Below are 11,736 nucleotides of genomic sequence, written 5' to 3'. Positions count from 1 at the left end.
CCACCCCCCCGTCCCCGGCAGTGGGGACCTCACAGAGTCAGACCCAGCCCTCCTGTCTGCCCCGGGGACCCTGGGCTGCATTCCCAGTCTGCACCCTGAGGTGCCCCGTCCTGCCCTCCTCCAGGGGACTCAGGAACTGGGAGGCGAAGGCTTTGGTGTGAGGCAGGAGTCCTAAGGTCACAGGGCACAGGAGGCCCTTGACTTCCCCCTTGAGTTTCTTAGAGGACAGGCGGCCCACGGGGAGAGACCCCTGTGAGGCCAGAGAGTGCCCACATGGAGACCCGGAGTCACCGTTGTCAGAGCTGCCAAGGGTGCCTTCCTCAGCTGAGGCTCCTCACACTCCGTCTCTCTCCCAGGCCCTTGGGTCCCTTCGCCCCCACCTGCCCACACCGGGTGCCTGCTGCCAGACATAAGTCATCATGCCTCTGGGTGATAGGAATGAGCTCCGGAAGTTTGAGGAAGACATTCAGGACCCAAAAGAGGCCCAGCGCCTGGTAGATGCACAGCTGTATGGGGCTGAGGAGGACGAGGAGGCCCTGTCTCACTCCTCCTCCCCCTCCCCCTCCCCGTCCTCCTCCTCCAGTTTCCCCTCTTTCTTCTCCTCTTATTCCTCCCCCTCCTCTTCCTCCTCCTCTTCCTCCTCCTCTTCCTCCTCTTATGTTGCCCTGTTCTTTGCTACCCCAGAGGAGGGGTCTGCCGCTGGGTCCCCAAGTCCTCCCCAGAGCCCTCCGAGTGCCCGCCCCCCCCCCAGTGCCGCGGCAGCCACTCCCTGGAGCCTGTCTGAAGATAGCTCCAGCTCATCCATCGAGGAGGGGCCCGGCCCCGGGCTGGAGCCGGAAGTGGCCCAGCCCCTGCTCCAAACTGCACTCCACATGAAGGTAGTCAACCTGGTGGCCTTCCTGCTCCTCAAGTATCGCACCCAGCAGCCGACCAGCCAGGCAGAGATGCTGGAGATCGTCGGCGAGGATGACCAGGACGCCTTCCCCGTGATCTTGGGCCAAGCTACCGAGTGCATGCAGCAGGTCTTTGGCGTGGATGTGAAGGAAGTGGACCCCGGCGACCACTCCTACATCCTGGTCCCCGTCCTGGGCCTCACCTGGGATGGGATGCTGAGCGGTGAGCAGGGCATGCCCAAGACCGGCCTCCTGGTGGTGCTCCTGGGGGTGATCCTCCTGGAGGACGACCATGCCCCTGAGGAGCAGGTGTGGGAAGCGCTGGGGGTCATGGGGGTGTATGCCGGCCAGGAGCACGTCATCTATGGGGAGCCCAGGGAGCTCCTCACCAACGTCTGGGTGCAGGAAGGGTACGTGGAGTACCGGCAGGTGCCCGGCAGCGACCCTGCCCGCTACGAGTTCCTGTGGGGTCCCAGGGCCCACGCCGAAACCAGCAAGTTGCAAATGCTGGAGTATTTGCTCCGGCTCAATCTCGGGCAGCCGGCTTCCTCCCTGGCCCTGTCTGAAGGGGCTGCGAGAGATGAGGAAGAGGGGGCCTGAGCCCCCGCGTCTGCCAGGCCCTTTCCAGGCTTTGGTGGGGTCGGCAGCTTCTCCTCCAGGATGCTGGGCTTGAAGTGAGGCCGCTTGTTGGTCCTTCCCTGTGTGTGTTTGTGTGTGTGCGTGAAGACAGAGCCCTGGGTGTTTTAAGGAGTGCAGGGCCAGGGAGGGTTGGGGGAAGAAAGCAGGGCAAGGAGCCTCCTGGGGATGGGGCTGGTTGTTCCCTGGGATGACTCCCACGTCCAGAGCTTGGTGTCCTTGAGGAAGCTGTCCTGTGGGGTTCCTTGCCATAGAAGGTTTCATCCGTTTCAGCGGCGGAGTGTGTGAGTGACATCCACCCCGCGGCAGTTGTCCGTACCCCGTTCAAGAGTTAAGAGTTTTGTCATGTCCTGGAAACCATCTGGGACCCCTTGCCTCCTTGTTTGCGCTCCGGACCAAAATCACAGGGCATTGGTCTAGCGATGGGTTGAAAAGGCGAAAGAAAGGAGGAGTGAAGTGATGGGGTCAGGAAATAGAGAAATAAAAGGAAAAGTTTGTTGGTTCTTGCTTCTGATGCCTTCCTGTCTGTCATTCTGCAAATGCCAAAGGCACACACACGCGTGCTCGTGCATTGGCCTGGTTCTTCCAGAAAGGGGGGGAAACGTCCTCCCAGCGCAGAGGGAGCCCTGCTCACTGGCTCCTTGATTCCCAGACCTGGGCTGAGCTCTGCTCTCTGGAAGGCCCTGTGGGTGAGCAGTGAGGACACGAGGAGAAGCAGGACACGTCCCAGCCATAGGGGACCGTGTCTAGCAGCCGCAGTCCTGGCAGGAAGGTGGGAGGGGTGTCCTGAGACCCGCAGAAGAAGCGGAGGCAGGGCGAGGGGGTGCGGCTCCCGGGGCGAGCACTGCAGTGGAAATGCCCTGAGTCCTGGCGGCTGGGCGTGTCTGGTCCCTGTGATTGCTTCTGTGTGGCTGGTCCCCGGGAAGCTGGGGTATGACGGCGGTCCTACTTGGAGAAGGGGTACCTCGGGTGTCGGAGCATAGTCTGAAATGGAGAATTGCTCTGAGAATAGCCATTGGATCCTGGAGAAGACAGAGCACTCTCCTGTGACAGGAAGGAAGGGTGTTTGCTACCTTTCAACGGCATCAGAAAGTTTGAGCAGAAGAAAGAGAGTTTTGTTGCCTTTCCAACGTAGGGTCTGTGCAGAAATCGGAATCCTTGTACACTTTTGTGGGAATGTAACCCGATAACAGCTGCTGTGGAAAAGAGTGTGACGGGGCCTCAAAAAATTAGAAATGGAAATGACTGTATGAGCCAGCAATCCCAATTCTGAGCGTACAGTTAAGGACTTGAAAGCTGGGTCTCAAAACTGCTTTGTGTACCCATGTTCACGGCAACAGGATTCCTAATAGGTGAAATGCAGGTATGCTCATGTGATTCATAATGAAGATATATGGTTGGTCATTCAATGACCAAAATGCATTTCTCATATATACTTGGTCTTGGTCCAGAGTCCTGACTCCGAGCTCCCCAAACCCTCTTGTAATCCCAAAGCCCGGAGAGCGATGAAGGTGTCTTTTGTTATGTCCATGAGGTGACTTTGAGAAGCACCTAGGGAGGGGGCCTGATTGCCAAGTGCACCAGCCAGGGGGTTAGTGGGTGGGACCTTTCAGTTCCCCCACCCCCTGACCACGGGGGAGGGCAGAGAGGATGGCGATTGAGTGGGGGAGCCTCCATAAAACCCCAAAGGGACAGGCTCAGAGAGCTTTCAGGTGGGTGACATGGAGGCGTGGGCGGAGGGGCGCACTCAGAGGGCACGCAAGCTTCTCCGCACCCCTGCCCACATCCCGTGGCCCACGCAGCTCTTGCGTCTGGCTGTTCCTGAGCTACATCCGTTTGCAAGCAGCCGGGGGTCTTAGTGAGTGAGTTGTGTGCCTGTCTGTGAGCTGCTCCAGCCCGCTCAGGGCACCGGCGGACGGGGTCCTGGGAACCTCTGCTTTAGGGCCTTTTGGTCACAAGCACCCAGAACAGCCCAGGGCTTGGGACGGGCAGGAGTGGCGTGGGCCTCCTGGTAGGACTGGGCCCTTACCCTGTGGAACGTGCTGCTGTGTCCGGGTGGAGAATGGCAGAAGGGAGGTGACTGGTGGCCGCGCTGCCGGAGCCACCCCAGCTGTGTCACGCTGCTGTCCGGCTGCTCGCAGCCTCGGCCGTCGGCTGTCCTTTTCGATTGCCCGCCTTGTGGCAGCTCCAGGGGCAGCACAGGAGCGTTCCTCAGGAGGGGGCAAGCTTCCAGGCGCGCTCCTGAAACACCAGGATCACAGAGCCCTCCCCCTGCCCCGCACGTCCCGGGTGTAGGGCCTGTCTTTCCTCCATGGTTCCAAAATGAGTGTGTCTGTTCAGTGATCAAACTGCATTGTTTCGTCCCCCCGCCCCTCTTCTCCCCCAGACCCTCTTGTCTGGAGGGCTCCTGTGCAAGAGGGTCTAAAGCATTTTCACAGACCAGCGTTGTCATAGAAGGGAACCGAAAAGACTCATCAGGGTCAAGAGGTGGTCAGGATGACGACATCCTGAATTTCTGGCAGTTTTTGAAACAGGTGTCCATAACCCTTTTCATCCCGATCGCTTATCACGTGAGGGGGAGAGAAAAGAGCAAGGCCTTCCCGGGAAGGCTGAGTGAATACCCTCCCCACCTGGTGGGTGCGGCAGGAGCAGGCCGAGGGGCCCAGGCAAGCAGTCCTTGTTGCAGACTACAACTAGCCAGGCTAGGCCTGCACGATGAGTCCAAGGCACAGGGGCCTGCGTTGGATCTGTGCAGAGCGCATGGAGGCCTCCCGGTCCCGGTGATGGGCCCCCCAGGGACGTGCGGCTTCCGTGGGCATCCCGAGTCAGGAGTGCACTCACTGGTCTGTGTCGGAAATGCCACGCCCCTGGGCAGCTCTGTCTCCCTTGGTCGCAGGAGAGAACAGGCCCTCTATCGTGCACATCTGCAAGGGACCGCGACGGGGGTCCAGGACGGCCCCCAAGATATGCGGACAGATTTGGACCCCTCCCCCCCCCCCCAGAGGGAGGGTCCCAAACCTGCAAGGATCCCAGAGCTCCAGATCTGTTCGTGGAGCTTTGCCTGATTTCCTTTCAGCACAGCTGGTGCTGAGGCCGAACAGGCCCACCCACAGTGCACGCTTGCAGGTTTGGGCTCAGCGTTCAAGGCAGCCAACTAGGCTTTGTGAGTTCGGGGTCTCACAAAGTCAGTGGCTTTCCTTCAGAAAGTCGAGACACTGCCAGGCCAGACAGCGGCTGCCCAAGTCCCCGTGACGAGCAGACGCTTTCCCAAGCCTTTTTGGCCTTGCCATCCTTCGCGTCCCCCCGAGCTGGGCTAAAAACCCTGCACCTCGCCTTGGATCAACATCAGCCTCTAAGGGTCAGACCTGTGATTTCCCAAGAGCTCATGAGCAAACTGCAGGGGGCTCCAGGGATTGGGGGCTGATCCAGGAAGAGGACAAGACCAGGACAGGCAGCAACACACAAGCGGCTCTCCTGGGTGGCGCCTGAACAGAGTCCCATTCCAGGGGAGCCCCCTCACAGCATGAGACTGCCCACGGGCTTACTGTCAGGGGGGCTCGATGCAGGATGGGAGTGCTCCGGTCTCGGTGAGTCCCGCCCCCCCTCCCCCAGATACATCTGTTGAAATCCTAAGCACCAAACATGATGGCCTTTGGAGGTGGGGCCTTTGGGAGGTGTTTAGGTCAAGAAGGTGGAAGCCTCGTGGATGCGAGTAGCGCCTTGTAAAAGCGGCTCCGGAGAGTTCCCCAGCCCCTTCCACCAGGAGAGGACACGGCGAGAAGGTGGCAGCTGTGCACCAGGAGGGGGGCTCTCACTCCACCTTGCTGGCACCCTGCTGGCCCCTTGCCCCTCCAGCACCAGGAGAGAGAGCAGCGATGTCCCGTAGTCCTAAGCCGCTCAGGCTGTGGCGTTTGGCTACAGCGGCCCCGTGGGCTGACGGACAAAGGCCAGGGAAGGACCTGCTCGGGGAGGGGGCTCAGCTCAGCAGCTCGGGGGACTGGCTCGGGGTCTGAGAACCACAAAGCTCTCTCTTCTGTATTCTTAGCAGACGTGGGGTGAGGCCTGGTGGGGTATGGCAAGCAGGCAGCCTCCAAACGGCCCCAAGTGTGCCGCTTTGAGCTACATTTGAAGCAATCGTCAACATGAAAGAAAATTCGAGCTGGGTGCTGGGGCCGTTGGAGCCCACGGGAGGCAGTCTGCCGTGATGAAATCCACCACCTAGGGGCCCGCGCACACAGGACCCGTTTGGCTCATTTTGGGAACACGGCCTGAACCCTGCTTTTCCAGTCTCTCAAAGTCTCTGTCTCTCGGCAGGCTGCCTCTCCCTCCCACGTGGTCCTCCTTTTCCAGGGGCTCCAGGAGGCAGAAAGCACCAGGAGACGGGTTCTGTTTCCAAGCTTCAGAGTTCACAGCAGAGAGAGACAGTGGTGGAGTGACTGTAACGCCCGGGCTCCCGGTGGGAGAAGGTCCCTGAAGGAGACGTGTCTGAGAGACTGCCGAAAGGCAAGCCGGTGGGAACCGGGAGAATCCGCCCCCCCCCCCCCCCCCCCCCCCCCCGCTGTGTACAGCCAGGGAGGGAGGCTGGCTGGGAAGCAAGCTTGCACGTGGCTCCTTTAGAAAGGCACGTTTTACTCGACGGCCCCGGGCCATGTTTAGCCTCTAAGGACATGCTTCCCATTGTCCCCTGAGCCTCGGAAGCTACAGAAGTGTGACACCAGCCAGACCAGGAAGCCTCCTCTGCTGCTCGTCCCCCCAGCGTACGGGGGTGGGGGGGGCTTCATGGCTTCAGGGCAGACAGAAGGGCCTGGCTCCACTTGCTCAGGTGGAACCTGGGCCCCTGACTCCACCTGCCACGGCCTCGGCTGGGCCTTTCCTGATACCTGCCCGAGGGACCGTGGTCCCGAGTGAATGGCCCAGACCCCAGGGAGTGCTCAGCACGGCCACGGTGAGGCAGGTGTCCTCGCTGACGGCTCCTCCCGCCCCGTTACAACACAGAGCTGTTTTCCAGGACGCGAAAGGCCGCCCAGCTGCTGCTGGGGGGCACAGAACTTTCGGGGACCAGGTTCACATGGTGGTCTCTGCTGTCCTCAAGGACTGCCTTCCTAGTCTGGAGGGGGAGACAGGAGCATCTCGACTGGGATTGCATGTGGGAGCTGGGCTGGACATGGGTGCCCCAGGAGGGGAGCCCTGAGGGGGCCCGGGCCCCAGAGGGGGGCCTCAGGGAGGCAGCACCACAGGAGGGGGCAGCTTGGGGTCCGCCCCTGACAGGAGCTCCAGGTGTGTAAGAGAACAGTGCTGGCCGGCACCGCGGCGGCGGCTGGTGCCCCACACACCGTGAGTGAGAGGCGCCGGAGGGCTTCTGGGCTGGCGGGCGCGGGCCCGGGGAAGGTGAGAGCAGGGGCCAGGGGGGGCGGGAGAAGGCAGGCCTGGGATGGATGTCTCAGGGCTTGCGTCTAGCCACAGATGCGTTCCTTCTGAGCGGTGGCTGAGAGAGTCCCGTCAGCTGGGACCTGAGCCAAGTGCAGGGGAAGGGCGGTGCCTGCGGGGCATGGAGACCAGGAAGGGGGCAGCTCCCGGGACCCAGGGAGCAACGGATGGCTTGAAGGACGGGGGCCCGAAGGCAGGGGCGGCAGGCAAGGCCACAGAGCCAGGCTCGCTGGGCGGAGGCTCCGGGCCTCGGGCCCCATAGCCCAGCGCTCGGCCCCTTTCTCGATGGCCACAGGGCTGCGCAGAAGCTGTGGCGAGTCCCTTCGGGGTGGCTGTCCTCGCAGCCCCCTCAGCTGTGCTCTGCCGAGTCGCCTGACTGGGGCTTTGGCCCCGTGTAAGGCGGCCACCCGTCCCGGTCACGTCTGGGGCCTTTGGAGCACCGAAGAGCAGTCATTTCTCTCCAAGGGTCTTGAGCATGGAAGCTGTCTAAGAAAGACTGTCTTGAGTGGCAGCCACAGGTCCTGGGGGTGAAATGCTGGGATTGAGAAGGCTTAGCTGAGGGAGGCTGAAACTTCCATCATGCCCTTCAACTAGACTGAAGACGGCACTGTGGCTATTTCCTCTTCAGGGGACAAGATGAGCCTGCTGTCCTAGATGCTGAGCCCCAGCGGGAGATTTGGGGACCCGAGACCAAGAACGTTAGGCAACGGTCCTACACCAGACTTAGGACCCGACGGTGCCTAAATCAAGTCAAATCACATCACTGCCTGATCTCTGTGGAGCGCCAGACCGTGGGTTCCCGACTGGTCATCTCTCCCCATTTCCCCCCCCCCCACACACACGGTCCAGTCCCTCTAAGTAAACAGCAGAGCTCAGGGGCTCGCAAAGGCCCCAGCAAAATATCATTTTCATTCTTTAAAGAGCTCATTGAGGAGAAAATTCTTAGGTACGCAACTGAAGGAAGCTGGGCTGTTTAACCAGAGACTCTAGGAGCCCCCTTCTGAGAAGCCACCAATGGCTTTTAAACGGTGGCCCTTTTTTAAGCTCCCGTGTAAATCCTTAGCCTCTCGAGGCAGGCCCCCACAGCACACACTGACTTCTGGAATGAACACTTGGTAAACTGTCAAGCAGCACAAAGACCACGAAGCCAGCCCGATTCTAGACCTGGGGGCTCCATCGAGGGTCCCAGCCCTTGGATGGAAAGTCCCCTCGGGAGACCCTCTCTCGAACCCTCTTGGCGCTCCCTGTTTAGACACAAAGGATTGACCCTCCGAGAGGGCGAATGACCCTCCTCGGTGGCAGAGCTGGCTCAAGGAGCTAGGATCCTCGCAGGCGGGGCCTTTCCACGGCACCAGAGTGAAGATTAAGAACAAAGCTGTCCAGGTGGCTAGGGAACATGTATCCCTCCAACCACGGTCCCATCCTCTCATCTATGGTGAAGATGACTTTCATTTAGGTTTTTGTCCCATCCCACGCCCAGACTCTCCTCTATTTTCAGATACTGCATATTGGCTTCCTCTGGTCACGTCTAGCTAAACAAGCAGGAGTTTTCCTGGGGAGTGAGACTGTATAAAACAGGCCCTTTGAAAAGTAACCCCAGAGCAAATGACATTACTCAAGGTATCTACCATCAAGGTCATGGCAGGAGAGGGACACAGGAGTCAGGGTGGGGGTGGGCAAGGGGAGCAGCGCTGGCATGGGAGTGGGTCCGTGAAATGCTTTGTTTCAACAGAAACAGAAAACATGCTAAACCCCAAAATCAAGTAATTAAAAGGGGAAGTGCCAAGGGAGATCCAATTTGGAAGCGGGTGGCCAGAAATCTGGGAGAGCTGAAGCCAAACCACTCTACTGAAGAAAGGAGAGAGGGCTTTCGAGGCAGCCTCAAGGGAGGCTGAATCCACCTGTCCGCGGGAGGAGATTTGCAAAGGGCGAGCACAAGTGTCCCCAAAGTGAGCACATCTCGGGCAACGAGGAGAGTTTCTATAGGGAAGAAATGGAAACTAAAGACAATCCCACTGTGATCTGGCGAGGGATGAGATCTGGGGACAAGCAGAGCTCAACAGGAGACCCTCGAGCTCGGCAGAGGAGGCGGCCATTCACTGACAGCGCTGGCGCTCTGGGTTAGCCGTGTGTCTGAGGTGCTGTGGGTAACACTGAGGTTGAGGAACGAGAGGAGCGCTCTCACCGTGCTCTAGCACAGCCCTACTCTGGGGACGACTTGACCCAGGGGCAAGAAAACAGGGCTCTTGGTTCAGGCCCATCTGAGCAGGACCAACTAACCAGCAGGAGCAGGTGAAAGAGACCAAAGCAGGAAGTGCAGGGGGAGGGGGCAGGAAGAAGAGGGGGGCTACCAACTGAGACTAGGCCAACCAGACCGCTAGGGACTGCCATCTTCTGAGAGATACAGTCTCCCAGGGGCCCATCTGACCCGGGCAGACTCGGTGGTAGCCAAGCCAGGGCTAACCAGGGCCTGGCCCTTGAGCTAATCAGAGAGGCCAAGAACAGGTACCCGCCCTCCCCCCCCCACGTCCTCAGGGAGTGGGAGTGGACCTAGGACTGTGGTTTCTCTACCCATCCAGGGCCTGGCCCCGGGAAACAATGTTCCTGGTTGTAGACAGGAGCCTTCCTGGGGAACTCAAACCATACTTTTGTATACTTGTAGAAAAGAGAGAAGCTGGGGGCCTGTACCCCTCCCCTCCCCCACACTTGGCCAGGGCTCCCTCTCCAGACCAGCTCAGAGTCACCTTTGTGACATCACATGACAAATAAAGAGGGCGATGACCCAGGCACCCGGTTGCCCCACTACAAGACTCCAGAATTCTGTGAACAGTATATATTGGGCATCCCTGTACTGGCCGAAGGCATTTCTGACTCGAGAGTCTAGTGAGATGGTCTCGGGGTGAAAATGCTCCCGATCTAGACTTAGCTCCATGGCTGGTCAGAGTACCGACAAGATAGACCAAGTCAAGCTGCCTCCACCTGGTGATGGGGAGGCAGCAACAGAGGTCCCATCTAATTCCTCCCTGGAACCAAATTTGGATTCCAGGGAGGTTTTAGAGAAGCATGAGGACCCAGCTGTGAGCCGAGATCCAGATCCCCAAGACAACCCACAGCCACAGGCCCCAAACCTGGGTGCCGCCAATGTGGGACAGAACATTTTCGGGCTCTCCTTCCCGAGGAAGCTCTGGAGCATCGTGGAGGACAACACCTTCACGTCCGTGCGCTGGAATGACGACGGCGACACCGTGATCATCGATGAAGACCTTTTCCAGAGGGAGATTCTTCACCGGAGGGGCCCAGAGAGAATCTTCGAAACTGACAGCTTGAAGGGGCTCATCCGCCTAATGAACCTGTACGGGTTCAGCAAAATACGCCCAGACGACCCTTCGGTTCACGCCCCGGGGAACAAGAGGATGATGGTAACGTAGAGAGTCCTTGCGTTTCCCCCGTTTTCTGTCCTTCCAACAGCTTCCCAGTAGACCCAGATGAAGGATCTCCCGAAAGGGTTTAATTTCTTATTAATATTTTATTAACATATTCCTCTATGCCTAAACAGAAGCCAGGGAACGTCAGATAGGTGTGTGAACACCTTAACCTATGCATGCTGTGTGGGTGGTGAGCTCAGGCTCTAGGGCGTGAGGAACCTCGCAGGCAGCCGCAGAGGACCTTTCCTCCATAGTAGAACTAGACCATTATCTAGGCCATTATGACTGCCTGGGGGGGGGGGGGAGGGGCAGGGAGTAGTGGTGGCGCCAGCGGTGGCCGCGGTGGCCGTGGCAACGGCGGCAGCAGCCGGGAACACGATTCTTTCCTTCCAGAATGACTAAAAGGATGACTCTCGTTTCAGATGTACCGCAACTCCAACTTCCAGCGAGACAGGCCCGTGCTGCTCGAGAATATTCAGGGAAAAGGTAACCTGACAACTGGCACCGGGTGGCCAGGAAGCAGTGCAACACCTCTGAAGAGGAAGAAGCAGGTAGCAGCGACAAGACGTTCCCCACGAATCCATCACAACGAATCCACCAAAGAGGACGAGGCGGACCCCGAAGAAGCCCCAAATGTTCAGGGACCCAGTGGCACCCGGGCCTTTGCCTTCTCTGAGATCTGGGCCCTGAGCAGCATAGCCACATATGCCATGGCAGACCGGGGCCCAAGTGGGCAGGGGGGCCCAAGTGGGGAGGGCACCTCCAGGAATGTGATGTTTGTGCCCCCGGCTACTGCCGGAAGGGACGGTGCGGGGGAGCTGCCCACTGCCCCCCCGGCCTACCCCGATTCTGAGTCAGTGATGTTGCTGTACAACAGCTGTTATTCCATCCTGCTGGCTGCCCTTCTGTTCATGTCCCCAAACGAGGCCCCCAGTGAGAACGAGGAGCAGGAGGGCTCCTCAGATTACAAGTGTGCACTCTGTGAACACTTCAAGGACAACCCGGGTCCCTAAGCTCACAGGCCACTGGTGACAGATAAAAATCACCATTGTGTAGCCCTGACTCTATTTTTGGCTTTAATAAAGAAAAGCAAAACTCCGCAGGAGTAAATAAACAATGACAACGGCGAGTCTGTGTTCTTTCTAACTTGCGATACTACACACACCTCATCGGATAAACCCGAGGAGGCTGCGAATCCTGGCCCAGGACCGGTTTTGGCCCCCGTGGGCCCTCTTTTCTTTGAAGCGGCAGCATTTTCACCCACTCGGCCAAGGAGCTGGCTAAGGAGTGTTGAGGCAGGCCCAGGAAGATCTGGTCGCCTGAGCCTTGCCTGCCGGTCAGGAGAGACAACAGCC

General features: G+C 59.1%; 2 protein-coding genes across 2 annotated transcripts; both read left to right on the top strand.

Moving 5' to 3' along the window:
* Positions 1 to 419: 419 nt before the first annotated feature.
* On the top strand, positions 420 to 1,493 carry LOC118541265 (melanoma-associated antigen 8-like). Its single transcript, XM_078064837.1, has 2 exons — positions 420 to 538; positions 752 to 1,493. The coding sequence occupies exons 1-2, from the start codon at positions 420 to 422 to the stop codon at positions 1,491 to 1,493; spliced, it is 861 nt and encodes a 286-aa protein (XP_077920963.1).
* An 8,393-nt stretch (positions 1,494 to 9,886) lies between these two features.
* On the top strand, positions 9,887 to 11,394 carry HSFX4 (heat shock transcription factor family, X-linked member 4). The gene is made up of 2 exons (XM_036100875.2): positions 9,887 to 10,375; positions 10,804 to 11,394. The coding sequence occupies exons 1-2, from the start codon at positions 9,887 to 9,889 to the stop codon at positions 11,392 to 11,394; spliced, it is 1,080 nt and encodes a 359-aa protein (XP_035956768.1).
* Positions 11,395 to 11,736: the final 342 nt, after the last annotated feature.

The sequence above is a fragment of the Halichoerus grypus genome, chromosome X (genome assembly GCF_964656455.1).
Source record: "Halichoerus grypus chromosome X, mHalGry1.hap1.1, whole genome shotgun sequence".
NCBI classification, from domain to species: domain Eukaryota; kingdom Metazoa; phylum Chordata; class Mammalia; order Carnivora; family Phocidae; genus Halichoerus; species Halichoerus grypus.
This window is presented reverse-complemented; position numbering and strand designations above follow the sequence as displayed.